Below are 19,538 nucleotides of genomic sequence, written 5' to 3' on the forward strand. Positions count from 1 at the left end.
GAAACTATGACAATTCCTTTAAAGTCACAATTTTTCTTGCTTATTCCTGAAGTCACCTGTGTCTCCTATTTTAACTTTAAACGGTCTTAGGCTAGTGCTAAAGATTTAAATTATTAAAAGCTGTGTTCACTATTTTTATTAGTAATGTATGCAAATCATATTCTTATTTATGCATCCCCAAAGGCTGCAAAGCGTGGCATTCTGTCATCTGGGCGTGGCCGAGGAGTTCATTTGAGAGGACGAGGTGTGATAAGGGGAAGAGGTCGGGTATTGCATGGCAGAGGTAGAGGAGCATCTGTACATGCCGTGGTGGATCATCGCCCAAGAGCCTTAAAGATATCTGGTTTTACTGAAGGCGACAGGGAATATCTTTTGCCCCACTTTGCAGTATGTAAAAGTAGTACACAAGCAATTTTTTGTCTCCGTGTTGCTGATATAATTTAATAATGATCATGGTTTATAAATAAGTAATGTGTGTTCTATTTATTATAATTATCATTAACTAGTACCAACAGTCTCATGCCAGCTTTTATCTCTTTGTGCATATTCTGCACAATCCCACCCTCTAGTTTGTTCCTTGAAGTTTCCTCGGTCTTCCTCCCCAGCACAGTCTCTTCTTTCATTTACCTTTCACACAAGTTAGGGAGTAGCAGGTGCTGCTCTTTGCTGTTTGGTGTAGTGAGCAGCATTCCCTGCAGCGTAAGGTTTCCGTAAGAGGGCCATGCCTCTTGCTCCCCTTGGTGCTCTAGCACTTATATCCCAAGCAACAAAAAATGACCCCTAAAGTCCCATTGCACTGCATCAACCAGCTGGGTTCTTATGGGGCAAATTGTGCTCTGAGCCCTTTGTCCATACATAACTAATTAATATAGGTTTCCCTTCAAGCACACTTTTATCCAGGCCATCACTTTTAGTATGATCCAGGCCTTCACTTTTAGTATTCGATGCCAATTTTAAGTTGGTTTTAATTTTTTTGTGATTTGTTTTAAATGATTTCGCTTTTTGTTTAGCAGCTCTCCAGTTTAACATTCAGCATCTATCTGGATCCTAGAAGATTAAGAGAAGGACTGAATGGAAAGATACATAAACATTTAAAATAAAATAGAAGCCTGACAGAACAATAGCTACATATTGAGCTACATCTTTTCACTTTTTACATTTCAAACCTTAAAGTTTTTGCCTTTCATAGTGAACAAAAATCAGTATCCCAGCAAACTCTGTGTAGGTTATCTCACCTAAGGATATTTATTTCAACTGTGATGAATTTTGTTAGTGGAAGTAAGTTTCTGACTTTCATTTGCATCAGTTTTAAAGCAAGTGCATTAATTTGGTTTTTTTTCCCCCCTCAAATAAAAGCATTTTGGTGAAATAGAAGACTGCCAGATAGACGACTCTTCACTTCATGCAATAATAACATTCAAGACTAGAGCAGAAGCAGAAGCTGTAAGTTCAAATTACATTGAATATATATGTTTCTTGAGTAGCAATTTAACATTTACATCTCATTATAAAGGAGTAGCTCCTTGCATCATATATGTTTAGGCTTTGTTTTGTTTTTTAATACACAGATGATTCCTTATATTAAGGTAACACCGCCCTAATATAGATCCCCAGTTGCAATTGCTGTTGAAAAAAGGCACAGTTTTTGTGACTTTTAATTGTAGTACATTTTACTATGAAGGTTTTTATCCGAAACCTCTTTTGAAGGGGTTGTTAACCTTCCAACGTTTTTTTTTTTAATTCAGTTGTTTTGAGATAGTTCACCAGTAATACTTTTTTAAACAATGTTCTATTTGTGACCATGTTTCTAATACTGAAGTTTAAAATTTCCTTTTTCACCATCTTATGTCTTTCTAAAGAAGCTTAGGTGGGGGGTATGGGGTCACAGACTCTGCAAGGCTAGGGCCAGACAACTGCGAATCTGCTCCACCACTGCTTCTCTGCTCCTGCTCTGCCTCCACCTGGAAGCATTATCTCCGCTCGAGTGCAGACAGAGGCAGCGGATTTCGGTGCCGAAACACATTTTGCTTAACATGCCGAAATCCGCCCTCAAAAGAAAAGAGGAGCAGCAGGACAGAGAATTCTCCGCCTATGCAGATTCCGCAATGGTATGCTTCGTCTGGCCCTAGCCTACACTGTTCTAAATGATACCTTAGTTGATGTAATTTAAATTAGTTAATACGTTTCTTATGTTTGTCCCTTTTAGGCAGAATCCATGAGTTTCATTAAATGGAGCACTTATTGATAACAATAATTGCTAACATTGCAAGCTATAAAAAAGTCTTTATTTTTTATGGTCTGAAAACAACTGAACTGAAAAAAGCTTTTGGAAGGTGAACAACCCAGTTAAATGTAGGGTCTCATATTGCATTACTATGGACAGAGTACACAACTGCCAGCATTCTGCAGCCTACAGCTCTCTAACACTGTATGATCACAATTTTAGATCTCCTTTAAACAACCCTGCAACCAATTCTTCTTCTCTTTGGCCACATGAAATTGAAAATTTGTAAGAAGCAAAATAACTTTTCATTTACTACAGCTAGTTATATTCTAGTAAGATTGTTATAAGATGTGAAACGTTATTGTTGAAACCTTTTTTGTAACAAGTAAAATTGTAAAAAAAAAAAAAAAATCTGAAATGTCACATCTATATGTTATGCTTTCTAAAATTCCGACTTCTGTTACAATAATTTGTTATAATAATGCACTTTAATTTGAGCATAGCATTTCCAAGCAACCCCTTTTTGTATCCTAAAATATAAACTTTGCATATAACAATTTCCATTCCACCCTAGTATATGTAATTTCTTTAACTGTTTTTCTCTCACCTAGATTGGAGGACACAGGCACCGTGGGGATGAAGATCCTGCAGCTCGGAGAGTGGACACTAATAGTTTAAGTTGACTCCTCCTCCTGCTCTGGGCTTCACCCCTGCCTCCTCCTATCCTCTCCAGTTTCTTTGTGTCCTCAGAAGAGAAGACACGGACACGCTGTGGCACGCTTAGGCCATCTCCCTTCCCTGGCATCCTAACCCGCGGCAGCTAGCGCCATATAAGGCGCACCACTTCCTTATCAGTTTTTGCCTCACTGGCAATTCCAAGCTGCAGGACCCGACTCACCCCTTGCGGCTTACTTCTCTCCGCACTTTCTGTCGCCATTCTGCTTCCTCTAGCGGGTACACGGGGGAACATACACCTCCCAGCACGGCTGCCATTTTGAGTATAGCGCCATTAGAGCATTCCCGAAACTTTGGACAGTCCTAGAGCACCTTTCCAACCCATTTCTGCCACAGGGCAGACCCCCAGATACTTCTAATTGGCCCCCAGATTCCCCCCAAGGACCCAAGGGGGACCATAACACCTCCTCCGATGAGGAAGGACAGGTCCTAACAGACTGTGATTCTGAACAGGATCCAGACCCAGATACCCCCAGATCACAGGGGGAAGTGGAGGGATTGATACAAGTGGTCCTTAAGACCCTTAATATTGAGGAAACCTCCTCAGCCACAGAATCTGGAAAGAACATTTTCAAGAGACAGAAAAAGAGCTCCTGTGTTTTTCCAGCATATGAGCAATTAGACGAGATTGTCAAATCTCAATGGAAGACCCCAGGTCTCCCAGGCATACCCCTTCTCACAGGATTGCATAGACCTTTGGTCCTCCCCGCCTAAAGTCGATCCACCAGTCTCCAGACTGTCTAAGACTACCACTATCCCTGTGGCGGATGCAGCATCCTTCAAGGATCCAATTGATAAGAGGTTAGAAGGGTTCCTAAAATCCATCTTCAGAGACTCTGGGACCGCCCTCAGACCCATGTTCGCTATTGCATGGGTCGCAAAGGCGATGGAGGTCTGGGTGAAACACGTGGCACAGCTACTGGGATCAGAGGATCCAACGACACCTTCTCCCTCGAGTGGCGGATGCTACTGCCCACATATGCGACGCAGCGCTAGACTCGGCTAAGCTGGTTGCCAAAGCTTCAGCACAATCCATAGCTGCATAGAACAACAACAACGAGCTATAAGTGCAGTGTGGGTACCACAATTCGATATGTTGGTGTATATGTGGGGGCAGATGGGTTGGGGTGTCCTCCAACAGTTAAACATATGTACACACAAAGATTGGGACTATAAATCCCCACCCATGTGACCCCCAACACACAATTATATATGAATACTTCAAATGTATAAAAGGCAATATTTATTAGTCAACACTATGCCATGATCTCCAAATAAAAACAGTTAAAACCAAACTAAGCAGCGCTGCATGTACAAAGGGATCCCTTGTATGTATTATAGATGTAACCCAGCATGGGTAATAATTGAATATTGTGGTGAAAGAGTGGCGTGTCTGGAGCCACCTGTAGCGAAAGTTCCAAATTATCCGTTGCTGGTATACGGTTAATGATAACCGAATTATAAATAATGAAATATCCCAGGTGTCAAAGTGCCAGAGTCAATAAGTATCAATAAAGCACCCCTTTAGGGTAGGTTTCCTCTTGATAATAACCCCGTTCCATGTTCAAGGGTGAGGAGGGATTATGAGCGCCTGCCGTGCGGCCAAAACCCTGTGGGTGGGTACGAAATAAATGGGATGACCAAAAGGACGCCTTCGTGGGGTGTCCTACAAATATGGATGTTTCCCAGGGCAGCCCCGCTCAACCAAAATAAAGTATATTACCGACCATGCGGAAGTCCGTGAATGACTGTGAGTCCTTAGAAAGACGTGTGGCAGCGTCTTCGTTCCGGTTCCGTGATGAGCAGTGTGCGGCAGTCCTGGCACTTGTGGACCTGTATAGGGGGATCCCCACTTGTATAGCGCGCGCTACAGGGTTTTGGCCGCACGGCAGGCGCTCATAATCCCTCCTCACCCTTGAACATGGAACGGGGTTATTATCAAGAGGAAACCTACCCTAAAGGGGTGCTTTATTGATACTTATTGACTCTGGCACTTTGACACCTGGGATATTTCATTATTTATAATTCGGTTATCATTAACCGTATACCAGCAACGGATAATTTGGAACTTTCGCTACAGGTGGCTCCAGACACGCCACTCTTTCACCACAATATTCAATTATTACCCATGCTGGGTTACATCTATAATACATACAAGGGATCCCTTTGTACATGCAGCGCTGCTTAGTTTGGTTTTAACTGTTTTTATTTGGAGATCATGGCATAGTGTTGACTAATAAATATTGCCTTTTATACATTTGAAGTATTCATATATAATTGTGTGTTGGGGGTCACATGGGTGGGGATTTATAGTCCCAATCTTTGTGTGTACAATCCATAGCTGCACAAAGATTCCTATGGCTTAAGAACTGGTCGGCAGACTTCACTTCTAAGAGATCGCTAGTGAGTGTCCCGTTCCTAGGAAAGCAATTATTTGGAGTGGAACTCGACAAGATAAAATCTCAAGCCACAGGGGGTAAGAGCACCCTACTTCCTCAAAACAAGCCTAAGAGGCCTCCAATTAAGAGACGCCCCTTCATTCGTCCTTTTTGCTAGGGACAGAGGTCAAAGCCACAGACGGAAAAGTCCAGCATGGGGTTTCGCCAGAGATACCACAACAAGCAGGGGTCTGCATGGAATTCCTCCAAGGGACCCTCCAAAGCCCCTCAAGACAAATCCACTTCCGCCTGAAGGCGTGCCCACCCCTGGAGGTTTACTTCTAGGTGGACGTCTTTCGGGAGGTGTGGCGGAATCTCGTCCATGACCAATGGGTTCTCCAAATCATATCCCAGGGATATTTTATAGACCTGCCCCAACAGCCTCCTCACGGATTTTTCATATGACATCTTCCCAGCGGAAAATCCAAACGGGAAGCCTTCCTAAAGATTGTACAAGACCTGGCAAGTACAGGAGTCATACAGCCTGTACCACAGTCAGAGCAAAGGAAAGGGTTGTATTCAAACCTCTTCATTGTCCCCAAAAAGGACGGGTTCTACAGACTGGTGCTAGACCTAAAGACTCTCAACAGATTTGTCAGGGCTTACCATTTCATGATGGAATCCATCCAATCAGTATTAATGTCCATGGAGGGAAAAGAATTCATGAAGGTGATCAACATAAAGGACGCATACCTGCACATACCAATTCACCCCAACCATCGCAGATTTCTGAGGTTCTATGCAGCAGGAAAACATTGGCAACTTGTGGCACTGCCATTCGGTCTGTCTTCGGCACCAACCATTCCTGGACCCTTCCCGAACCATTCCTGGACTGTGATAACAACAGATGCCAGTCTCAGGGGGTGGTGGGGAGGAGTGCTGGAGCAGAAGACAGTACAGGGTCTTTGGGACCAGACAGAGAGACTTCTCCCAATCAACCTAGAGCTCCGAGCAATTCTATACTCACTGGAGCACTAGAAAGAGCCCCTAAGAGGAAAAGCAGTGAGGGTACAATCAGACAATGTGACAGCAGTGACCTACATCAACCACCAAGGAGGCACCAGAAGAAGCCCTGGCAGAGGCAAAAAGAATCCTAACATGGGCAGAAAGGAACGTCCCAGCAATATCAGCCGTCTATCTACTAGGAGTAGACCATTGGATGGCGGATTACATAAACCGGCAAACCCTAGACCAGGGCGAGTGGAGCTTACATCCAGAGATTTTTCAACTAATAGTCGCCGAACGGGGGGACTCCAGAGGTGGACCTGATGGCATCTCGATACAACCACAAAGTCCCCAGGTTCGTTGCAAGAAGCATTGACCCACAGGCTTAGGCAGTGGATGCCCTAGTGCTTCCATGGGCATTCTCACTAGCTTATGTATTTCCCCCATTGGCCCTCCTGCCAAGAGTCGTCAAAAAGATAAAGAAAGAACACAATCAAACCATTCTAGTGGCACCTTATTGGCCCCGAAGGGGAGGTGGTTCGCAGACCTAGTAACCATGACAGCAGACATGCCCATGCACCTACCACTGAGAGAAGACCTACTTACTCAACAACCAATTGTCCACCCGAATTTACATACATTGGCTTTAACGGCGCCCCACAAGAGGCGATTCCCACCATGCTAAGAGCCAGAAAGCAAGTCCTCTGCTAAGATTTATTACAGAGTGTGGAAAACTTTCATTGTATTGTCCGAATCCAGAAATACTGACCCAAGAAAAGCAGAGGAAATGCACATTCTCTCCTTTATTCAAGAGGGTCCAGCTAAAGGACTGGCCCTAAGCTCTCTGAAGGTACAGGTCTCTGCACTTTCCATTCTCTTCCAAAGAAAGTTCGCCTTTAATTGCAACATCAAGACATTCCTACAAGGAGCAACCAGAATAGTTCCTCCCTATTGACACCCACTACCCCCATGAGATCTGAACCTTGTTCTATCATCCCTACAGGAGGGATGAACCACTAGATTCAGTACCACTGCTCACTTTCACACAGAAGGTGGTATTCCTCTTGGCGATCACGTCAGCCAGCCGCATTTCAGAACTGGCAGCCTTATCCTGTAAGTCTCCATTTACCATTCTGCATTAAGGCAAGGTGGTTTTGAGACCTATACCAGAGTTTCTACCAAAAGTTGTATCAGAGTTTCATCTCAACCAAGATATAGTGGTTCCATCACTCTGCCCAGAACCAAAGAATCCGCTAGAGAAGCGTCTAAAGTCTAAGTCTGAATGTTGTACGGGCAATCAAGACCTATTTGGAGGCTACATGACAGATCAGGAAGTCAAATTCGCTTTTCATTATTCCTGAAGGCCGCAAAAAGGGAGACCAGGCCAACAAGTCGACCGTAGCCAAATGGATTCGTTCCACCATCATCAGGGCCTATGCTCTTAAGGGCAAACCTCCTCCCTTCAAGGTCAGAGCACACTCTATATGCTACATCAGTACTTCCTGGGCCGTTCGTCAGCAGGCATTGGCAGAGCAGGTCTGTAGAGTGGCTACTTGGTCCTCCCTCCACACCTTCACTCGCTTCTACAGGCTGCATACCCAGGCATCAGCTGAAGCTAGCTTTGTGAGGAAGGTGTTGCAGAACGTACTACTCTGAACACCTCATATGGGGTACAGTTCCCGTCCTCGGGTTGCTTTGGGACAACCCCACGGTGTCTGTGTCCCCCAATCTAGGTGAGAGAAAGGAAGATTTTAGTACTTACCGTTAAGTCCTTTTCTCTCATCCTACATTGGGGGACACAGGCCTTCCCTCCCTGTACATAATTAAGGATCGAGCAACTACGGTGCTCAGTATTTTTCAGTTCTCCCCATTGGGAGCTTAGTTCTAAGGGGTGGGTGACTCCTTCTCTGTTTTGGGTGTTATGGCTGATCTTCTCCTTCTTCGGTAAGAAACTGGAGAGGGTAGGATGAGGCAGGGCAATAAGCCCAGAACAGGAGGAGGAGTCAACTTTAACTATTTGGGTCTACTCTCCGAGCTACAGGATCTTCATCCCTACGGTGCCTGTGTCCCCCAATGTATGATGAGAGTAAAGGATTTAACGGTAAGTACTAAAATCTTCCTATCATACTTGTAAAAGTTTACTACACACATTTGTTTTTCTTGGGCAGTTCTGAAAGGTGAAGACCAGATTTTGTTTTTTTTTTTTTCCTTATTGGTATGTCTCTTGCATTTTAAATGTAAATGTTATTGACATGACAGGGTAAAATAGTAGCTCATTAAGTCCCCAGGCATCCTGAATTGAAACAGAGGGCTGTACTATATTGTCATTTTATTCTGGGAATTGTGTTACTATGAGGGGTCTGTGAGGAGTATGTGTTGCATTGCTTTATTTCTCTGTACATGTGTGAGAGATATAACTGCTGTAATAGAAATTATATATATATTTTATATATACAGGCTTGTATGAGCTAATAAGGAATCACCTTTTGAATCATTGACCAACAAACCAGTCGAAAAATATGTTTTTTTGGGGGGGTTTTTTTTTTCAAAGTTAACTTTTATATCTGCTATATTAAGCTCAATCAGAGACTATTTAAAGCTCAAAGCTTGTCCATAGTTTGAAAACCTCTCCTTGTCCCGCCCTGACCCATCATTTTGCCGCAGTTACCCTACATAGCTGCTGTCTTTGGTTGAAAGTGATGATGATGGGGACTATTTATACAACATTCTTTTTCACTGCTCAATGTGCCTTTGTCTAAAGGCTATTGATTATATACTTTCTAACTTAAAGTACTATTTCTGTAGGCTGCAGTTCATGGGGCACAATTCAAAGGGCAGGATTTAAAGCTAGCGTGGAACAAACCAGTGCCAAATGCATCTAGTACTGAAGTAGAAGATGCTGATCAAGAAGAGGAAGAAGTAAGTTTATGCAAAACATTTTCTAAATTCTTAATTTTTGGTAAAATAATGTGCTTCCCAAGTTTGTGTTTTTTTCATAATTACTTTATTTTAATATTATTATTACTATTTAAAGTTGTTTTCTATGTTTTCTCAGTACAGTGAAATTATCCATACTGATGAAGGTTTACGGTATCTTTCCACATAGATTATAAGAATATTGCTGTGGATCAGTGCAGTCCTTGTAACAGGATTCTCTTTAAGTGGCCAGATGTGGTAAACTTAATTTAAAGCACTGTTCAACCGATGACACGCCTTATATTACACCACACCCACTGGTGTGCTAGGCCACAATCCTTTTTGGGTTAGTTGGGTTATAAACAGGAGTCTTGTAATGATATGAAGCAAGTCAGCCTTCCTGGGTATTTTGGATTTTGCATTTTTTCCTCACTTAAAGGAGAACTAGACCCCCTTCCCACAATAAAAAAAAGCCCCATCTACTTCCCTAGATAGTCCCCCTCCCTGCTTCCTTCCCACATAGTACCTTATTCCAAAAAGTGTCCCTGAATAATCTGTTTATTTATGCAGAGTAGCACAGCGGAGTTCTCCATCTTCTGCATCTTAGGTCTTCTTCACATCCTCTTCCCTTCGCCAATTTACAGAGCTTTGTGGCGCATGCGCAGTTGGTATGAATACCGGACTGCTTTGGCACTGTGTTGCCTAGGAACCTGCAGTTTTTATTTATTTCACTGGAATCCGTAAATTTATAAAGATCTTACTGACACAAGTTTGCCGGTGGTTTTGATAATATTATTATTATTTTCATTTGTACCTACACATATTTTCTTTCAGTTTCAGGAAGACTCCATAGTAGATGACTCCTTGCTTCAAGATGATGATGAAGAAGAAGAGGATGATAATGAGTCCCGTTCTTGGAGGAGATGAGCTATCTTATCTGGTCACTGGGCATCAGTTGTTGGGTCATGCCTTCCTGTATTTTTGTGAAGAAATGATGTGGACTCTTAGGTTGAAAGCCTTCTGATTTGTCATTTCAGTTAATGATTGCACAATGCATCATGCTATATACATATGCAATGTTTTTATCCTGCACACTGTTTGCCAGATGTGAATTTTTTTTTTTTTGGTTTCTTTGAAATGTAAGAAATTTCAACTGAAATTCAAATTTGTGTCCTTATAACAAATTGAAAGTTTGCTTTATAGCTATGAACATGTTCAGTCATAAGTAGATGAGTACTAAACAAGGTTTTCTGATGTTATGTACATAATACATATTGTTATGCATAGGCTTTACTATGTAGTAGCCTTTTTGTTCATTTTTGTACATATTTTAAGTATGGGTTTTAATAACATTGTATGACTGCTTTGCATTTAAGTCCCTGTGACTTTAAGATGTTGAAAAAAAAATAAACGGTGGAATGGTCTAAAAAAGTAAACATAAAAGAAAAAACGCAATACAATTTTGTTTGTAGCTAAAGTGAGTAAAAGATAAAAAAAAAATTAAAAAAAATAAAGCCATTCCAATGGAAAACCACCTTACCCCATGTATTCATAAAATAGATTTTTACACTCTGATGTCATTGTAATGGAATCATTTATTGAACAAGTCTGTGCATCTGGAAATGGCCTTTCTCTATACGGTGCTAATTGTGAGAGAAACCGCTTTGCATCTCCTGTGTGCGCTGAGAAGAATTCTTCCTTTTGGAAATGTTAATCTGGTCTTAAAAAGTAAAAGGTGAGTAAAAGTGAGGTTTCCACTTTTCTTTATTCGTGCAGATGTTTAGTAAAGTATCACTGCAAACTACCTCACAATCATTCACTGGTCAATTACCAAAGGCACACACGTATGCACATAAATACATAAACAAATGTATGTACCTTCCCTGATTTGTAGTGAAAATATTAGATGAATACATGTTATAGGAGAACAAAAGCCTATTTAAAACCCTAGGAACCCACTATAAGTTTCCTCCCTCTCTAACCGCACCAATTTGGACTCTTGTGTACTGTCAAGTTTGCCATACCTGTTTATAATAAATAAAAGTAGTACAGCAGAACTGTACCATCTTACACCACTTGAGGTCCTCAGCTTAAAGTGGACCTGTCGCCCAGACACACAAAGCTGTATAAAAAGTAATTTTCAAATTAAACATGAAATCCAGTTTTTTTTTATTCAAGCATTCCTAGCTGTTGTGAGCTCATTTCAAAAGCTCAGCTGTCAATTAAATATTGTCTGTGCCTTAGGCATAGAGGCGGGGCAGGCAATTTCTTTCACTTTCCATTCAGCACTTCCTAGAGGTCACTGCTCTCTCCACATTCCCTGGTTCTCTTCACCATTGAATTGTGTAGCCAGGGCATGGGGATGGACATCGGGTTTGTAATCAAACAAGATTATAAAATGATGCAAGGCTTGCCTTAATAACAGTGTCTGCAAAATGGCTCCTGTATGTTTGCTATAATTATTTTTTCCCAGACTGAAGGGAAACAAGATTCAAATAATTTAAATAGTTTAATTAAAGTTAATTTTCCTTGACTAATGTGATAAAATAGGATTTTAAATAATTTTTTTGGGTGATGAGTCCCCTTTAAGATCAGGCTCAACTGCACATGCTCTTGGCATGGGATTACTGTCATCTAGTAGCCCGAGAAAGCAGCCACCAACCCTGCTGTGCTATTTTAAAGCTGTTGTGGCAATTGGGAGGATGCACACCTATATTTACTCACAGGCTATAGAAAAATTATGTAAACAAAAAACTTGGTCTAGCATTTTCTTACACTACACAAAATGTATTATTAGTTGGAGGGCCGTTAATATATTACATATATAACAAAGCTTGACATCTTAAAATGTAGTAAATGTTTTCAAATGTTTTTTTTTCTTCTCAGCTAAAAGCAGACCATGTTGACTTCACATTGAAAAAAATATTTTCAGACATCTGTTACATCATAACAGGTAATGTACTGTTTAATAATGAGAAGCATAGGTAAATACTCCATTTTAGTGCTGACAAAATTATTTAAATGTTTTTAAAAAGTTCTTGTGTATATATTGTGTGTGTGTGTGTTTATACATGAACAAATCTTCTCTGCGTTACTTCTGAGTTATAGTAACATGAAGAATTATTATTCCTGATTTCAAAATTGCTCATAGAAGGGTATTTTCCAAACCAATCAGAAAAGAAATCTGGCAGAGCAAAGCAGTTGATTCAGTTCTGATATACTGACACATTGATCTGCTTTGATAACTGTCAGTTTGTTCAATGTTTTAATGAAAGTGTTAATAAATGTGTATATATGTACTGGAATGAATCATCACTGGACCAGCACTTACTGCCCTTTGTGAAATCATTGATTCTTATTTATATACACACATTAGTGTTCCAATGTTCTGGCCCTTATAAGGACCTTTTTCAAGGATAACATCCAATGTGCAATACAAGCTTTAAATAGTGTTAGCAATACAAAAATGTGCCAAATGACATCATAGTGACATCATGAAGTTATTTTGTTAAAAAAAAAAATTATGCAATCTTTGTTCAACCCACTAAATTAAAGCTGAAGTCTGCATCTGAGTTTATTTAAAATTCATTGTGCTAATGTACAAAACCAAAATTAGAAAAAAGTTGTCTCCGTCCAAAGATTTATGGACCTAACTGTAAATATGTATGTTTCGTCTGTTTCTCGAGGATCTTTGAGAAAGGGCATAAGAGCATAAGTTCAGAAACTACAGAGTGTGCTGATCCTTTATCAATCTATATTATAACCTTTAATTGTGCATCTCTGGCAATTGAAGTATGAGTGCGGGGGCACTTTTGGACAATATATTAACAATATATTAACATTCATGAAATTCTGTGTTTTTTTGGGGGGGTTTTGTACGTGCCTTCTGAGTTAATGCTTTTATAACTCTTTCATTTATGAATTTATTTTACAGGTCATTCTTTTTCTTCTGCTGTTTCTTCAAACTGTAGATCAAGTTCATATTGGATTTCATGCAAAGAAGTGCCTTGATTATGTCGAATTTCTCTAAACCTTCATCATAAATTTTACGGTTGATGCTTTAATTGTGAAGCAACCTTTAGTAAGAACGTGTGGTCAAGTAAACATAAGGGAAACTGTAAATGATGGTGAATATTTAAACCATTTTTATGTATAGTGTACTTAATAAGCATTTATGGTTGGGTATGGCTGGGTTGTACCACCCCGTTTGCAGTTAATTTCATCCTTTTGTTATTTTACATCATGCTGGGGAAAAATTCAAGTCTTGTTTTTTCCCTACATGTGAGAGGGTTACATTCTAAAGCTGGCCATACACAGGCTATAGAAGCAGGCAACTCATTACAGTTTATTGGCCAATACGGTGTACGGGCCAATCTGTGAAAAATTTGTTGTGTAGGACAAAAGGCAGTAGATTTCGACTGCAATTTTTCTTTATTGGGGAGTGAAAACACACGGGCCTACCGGACAGATCTCTGGTCTTAGTCCCGACGACATACATTAACAGCAGCAAGGATCTGATAGTTTCCCCAGGGTTCAAACAATCTTATCTTTCAGTGATTTTATCCACCTTGAGGTGATGAGGTTTGGCAGGTACTTTAGGCTAAACATTTTAACAATCAAAATTAATTACATTTAGAGACACGGGGACATTTCTAAAGTTTGCGCAGCGAATATTTATTCACAGATGATTGTATTGCCCATGTTTTTTCCTGAACGTTAAAATATTCCACTGCTGTGCCAGTCTTTCCGTTTTTTGAGAATTCGCATTGTGAAGGGATTTTCGCAAATGAGAGGTGTTTGCGAGAGTGCGCCAAGTGTGCGAGGTTGTTGTGTGAGAAAATAGCATTGACAGTACCTTAAATTCGCAATTTGCAAAACTGTTTTAGGAATATTTTTTCACCGCCAGCAAAGGTGTGGGTAACTCGGGCACAGAGTATTCACAATCTGTATTTTTTGCCATATTTAAAAAGCTCTTATGGACATGCGCAGTGTGAAAAAAATTTGCAATTCTGTTTGCACATTAAGTACACCACTCTTATCCTGTTTTATAAATATAACCGTGCTCAGGGCAAATATTTTCACAGTGCGAATCATTCTGCCCTGGACGAAGTTTATAAATGAGCCCCACAGTTCTTTTACAATCCATGCCTACAGTAGTTTACTGATTATGCCAACACTCATTTACTAGTTACTTTCTTTTTCTTTACTCACGAGTAGCTAATTGTAGTTAATAGATTTTTAGACAGACAAGTTAAATAAGGAAGTAAAAAGTAACAATCTATTTAGGTAAAATTCATGAAATCGTCAAAATTTGGGTTGTATTGATCGTGAATAGAATAAAATGTATGTTATATTGTAGATAATGTCAAGTATAGGTGAGTGGTTAGGGCCCAGTTGGACAATGTTTATTTTATTTTTTTATTTACAGAACAGTATATTTAATAAGATGGGGTCAGTGACCCCCATTTGAAAGCTGGAAAGAGTCAAGAAAAAGACAAATAATGAAAAAACTATAAAAAATAAATAGACAACCAACTGAAAAGTTTCTTAGAATGGGCCATTCTATAACATACTAAAAGTTAACAGAAAGGTGAACCACCCCTTTAAAGCAATTTTACTTTATTTTGTTCATTTTATACAGAGTATTGCCGATTCTCCCCACTTTTCTAAATAATGTAATATGTTAGTACATGTATTTTATACACTAACTATAGATTCCTGAATATTATCATGTCATAAGTAATTTTACTAGTAAAAAAAAAAAGACAAGTGCTCCATCAGTAAGTGACTCCTATACCACTTCATAATGTGCCTTCCCCTTAGCCAGCACTTATTTATTCTCCAAGGGTAATGCAGGGATAAGCCTCTTATTATTATCCTATAAATTACAGGGCTTGGAAAACTGTTTCATAAGTTAAATCAGACCCTGCCCTATTTAGAAAACATATATACTATATACTACTGCACATTCCCCTTTACAGTTTCCCTGTGAGCCAAATAACTTATCTATATTATCACAACTTCTCCATTATACATGATCAGACCTAGTTCTTTTACTTGTATGCGAGTTGACTAATCAAGGCCATGGTTGCGTGCAGACATTATTTCAGCAAGCCATATTTTGCAAGCTCATGAGTACATCATTTCTAAGGGTCCACAGAGCAGATGAGTCTTTGTTTGTTTTGGGTTTTTTAGACAATAAATAATCTAAAAAAAAAGGTTTGATAGCAAGTGCCCTGCCATAATAAGTAGGGCAGAATATGCAGCATTTAAATTATTTTATTTCTGGTGTTATTTTAAATCTATCTAATCAAAAGATAGCGGAGAGACAATCGTCGTGTTATAATAAATAATTACAAGGTTTTCTCTCATAGCAGGATAACAAAAGCCAAGGGGTATTTCTAGATTATTTTTTTTGTATGCCAAGGACAAGTTCAACTTTCTTATGATGTTTAACACTGCAGGCCTCTCTGGGTTCTGATAACAAGATTCCAGCAACTGATCTTTGCCCTTGTACCTCATTAAAACCTAATTAGACACCCTAGGCAAACCTAGTTAAGCAGGTACTTCCGACTAGATGTAGTAACTTTACATAATTATTAGTCTAATAGCTATCTCCATGCCCTATATATTATACACAGGGGAAATGTTTACAATAAAAACTTTTCTGTTCTATTGTAAGAAAACCTGACTACTGGCCTAAGTGGATAATATCCCTAAATGCAAACATATATTTTTCTTATCTGACCAGTGGGCAAGTGTGCTGCTATTATTTATATATATATATATATATATTATTTTATACATCGGTAGCAGTGCATGCCTAACTTTCTGTGGTGCCTAAATACATTTGGTCTTTCAGTCAAGTTGTTGTGTAACCTGACCCATACCACAACTGCATCTGGTAATGCAGCTCAGTATGTTGGACACTCTAATTCACTAAATTAAAAAGTAATAATAAAATACTGCATTACATTGTCAAGGCCAGATTTTACTATAATGAACATTGTTGGTTTGTTATGCTCACATGCATATCATTTTTTCCAATTTTACATTTTTTTATTTTATCAAACAATAAACAAATACCTAAATACTTTGTGTCAGTTTTTTTTTTTTTTACTACACGATAATTTGATGCATTATGAACTGGCTTAGATGGTATAGCAGTAGATGACAATTTTATAACCTGCCTGAAACAACGGATCACATATAGGTATGGACCAGAGGGGCATCATACAGGTACCAATATTACTGCATGGTGGGTAAAAGTTTCTTTCTTTAGGACAATACCATGCGCAAGGCCACAGTAGCTCTGGATTAGCTCTACAACAACAAAAAGCTAAATGGCCCAATTAAAGCCTTGATCTCACTCCAATAGATAATCTGTGGGAGTCTTTAATTGTAGGTGTGCAACTGTAACTAATCTGCAAAACCTAGCCCAAATCTTCCTAGAACAATAGACCAAAATTTCTCCCAAACCGTGTACAAAGCTGAGACAAAATAATGGCAAAAGACTGGAAGCTGCTGTAGCAAAATGTTACAGTAGGATTTAACTGGTAAAATGAGAGCATAGATTTTTGTTTGTTTGTCTGGATGGGGATTGCATAGGCTGTAGTTTACAGTTTCCCTCCAACAAATACAATTCCTGTGCAGCTATACCAGAACTTTAAGCACATAACGAGCGGTATATGCAGATAGCAGTTGCCAGGTTTGCCTAGGGGGTCAAAATACCCAATTGTGGCATGTTGAAAAACTGAGTTGAAGCAATTAAAAGAACAAAAGGGGGGAGAATTAAAATACAAGAGATCATAGAAAGAACTAAATAAAGATAAATATGAAGAGGTATGGCGTGCAGGTTCAAATAGGAAAAGAATTGAATAGGATGGTAAAATAGCTTAAACATAAAAGGAAGAGAAATAAGGGACAGAGAAAAAGTATAAAACTGAAGATTAGGGAAGAATGATCAGTCAGTTATAGAGAACAGGAGAGAAGAAAATAATGGGAAAGAAATCTACTTAAGAGAATATCTAATACAAGTAATTAAAAAAAAAAAAAAAACTGGACTTGCTGAGTAATTATTGAAGACATTTCACTACTCATCCGAGCAGCTTCTTCAGTTCAACTGACTGGTGTGGGAAGTTCTCCGCATATAAACTCTTCCACTAATCCAATCACAACGGCACATTGTAACTCTTCAGAGAGGTGTTGATTCTGTGTAGTTACTGTGATAGGATTATCCAATTTGTCATGCAACTCCTTGAAACAGGGAGTTGTGTGGATGGATGTGTGAAGTGTTCTGAAATCACCAGGCTACAGACAGTTACAACAGCATTGTATGTAGCAGACAGGTGGTATCGAAGGCCCCCCTCTTCTGTTCAGGGATGGTTTTTCCACCTTGACATGAATTGCCTCTTTCACGCCTCTTTCAAACCAGTGGTCTTCTTTATCCAATATTTGGACATTGCTATGCCCCTTGTCTTTTAAGTGTAGAAATATAGCAGAGTCTTGCCCTGTAGAGTTTGCCGTCCTATGCTGAGCCATTCGCTTTGGGCGAGCAGTTGTTTTGTCTCCCCAATGTATAGATCTGTGCACTCCTCGCTACACTGGACAGCGTATACCATATTGCTTTATTTTTCTTTAGGCGTTTAATCCTTAGGGTGTACCAGTTTTGTATCAGTGTGTTGCTAGGTTTGAAAAACACGGACGTGGTGTTTGTTGAAAATCCTCCTGAGTTTCTCCGACACTCCAGCTACATATGGGATGACTGTTACGCCTACCATGTGTCTCCGGGCGGTTATTTCTTTTGTAGACACATAGTAGGCGAAACATAGTCATCCCATATGTAGCTGGAGTGTCGGAGAAACTCAGGAGGGTTTTCTTCAAACACCGCGTCCCTATGTTTTTCAAAGCTAGCAACACTTGAGACAAAAACTGGTACACTCAAAGGATCCAATGCCTAAAGAAAAACAAAGCAATGTGGTATATGCAGTCCAGTGTCTTTCTGCAGTCACATGTCTTTATTTCAACAATGGGACTTTTTGCCTATAGCTTGGCTTCACATAGGCATCTTCTAATTGTAACAGTACTCACAGGAAACTTTATATCTTCTTTGAACCCATTTTACTCAGATTTTCAGAGAGAAATGCACTATAACCAGCATGCACAACATTTGCTGCCTTTCTTCTTTAAATAAGGGAATAATTGACACCTGTTTTTTCACAGAATCAATTGCCTCACTAATTGAACTCCACACTGCTATTATTTGTAACATGCCTCTAGTAATGATTCAATTACACAGAATCAGCAGCATGCATGTCATGACTGTTGGTTTTCTATTACTATACTACACCTACTAGTAAATTATTTGCTAATTTCTACAACACTGATTGATCAGGTTAGTGATGTCATAATGTTATAATTCTGAACACAGCTGTAATGTACTCAAGTTTCCTGTGCCCACTGCTCCTTGCTATATAATGTGCTTTGGGTGCTTATGAGTAAGTGATATAGAGGGAATGCATCAAGCTTGTATTTTAGCTGTGTCCCCACAAAATCTGCTGTTTTAACCGACTACACGTTGGTGGTTCAGTTAGGCTCGCCTTCATCTTGAGTGAAGTCAGGATGCCTCCCCAAATCCAGGCTCACCAAGACAGTCAGCAGTGGTGTAACTACTGTACAGACCCCTCCTGCAGGCGGGCAAAAATTAAAAGTGGTATAAAGTAATTCAACTATATTGGTATGTTTCCTTGCACTAGTAAAACTGGTGTGTTTGCTTCAGAAACTCTACAATAGCAGATGACGTTCTGTAGAAATTAAATGATTTTGCTCTTACTCAAGAATCTAAAGCTATTGAATTTGACAGAGTTTATTAACTTGACAGTGTTATTTGCATACTTCACACATTAAAACTAAAATCCCATGCTGACATTAGTCAGACATTTGATTAGATTTGGACCAGCACTAAACATCTTTGGAGCCAGTCACAGTCACCTAGCAGTGTTGTTTGTGGTCTGATCAAGGTGCATTAATATTTGTAGGGTGAACTAAACTTTACAAGGTACACCTGTCTTCCTAAACTTGTGTATGTTGCTCATCCAATTGTCTAGTATTAACATATTTCAGAACATTCCACTAGGTGGAGCTGAAGGTGTATTTAGTATATTATGTATTCAGGATTACTTTCACCAATCCCTTTTATGAAGAGGCTCTGGTAGATATATGTGTATATATATATATATATATATATATATATATATACACACCAACATTCCAGAAGCCTT

General features: G+C 39.5%; 1 protein-coding gene across 6 annotated transcripts in view; it reads left to right on the forward strand.

Moving 5' to 3' along the window:
- The window catches only part of rbm26.S (RNA binding motif protein 26 S homeolog), a 51,118-nt gene extending 40,285 nt beyond the window's left edge, over nucleotides 1-10,833 (forward strand). For 5 of the 6 annotated variants that reach the window (XM_018247999.2, XM_018247998.2, XM_018247995.2 and 2 more), the window contains 4 exons: nucleotides 184-387; nucleotides 1,357-1,443; nucleotides 9,148-9,261; nucleotides 10,093-10,833. In XM_018247999.2, coding sequence (XP_018103488.1) covers nucleotides 184-387; nucleotides 1,357-1,443; nucleotides 9,148-9,261; nucleotides 10,093-10,185 — 498 coding nt within the window. In that variant the 3' untranslated portion in view covers nucleotides 10,186-10,833. 6 annotated transcript variants of the gene reach the window in all.
- Nucleotides 10,834-19,538: the final 8,705 nt, after the last annotated feature.

Source organism: Xenopus laevis, chromosome 2S, assembly GCF_017654675.1.
Source record: "Xenopus laevis strain J_2021 chromosome 2S, Xenopus_laevis_v10.1, whole genome shotgun sequence".
Lineage (NCBI taxonomy): Eukaryota > Metazoa > Chordata > Amphibia > Anura > Pipidae > Xenopus > Xenopus laevis.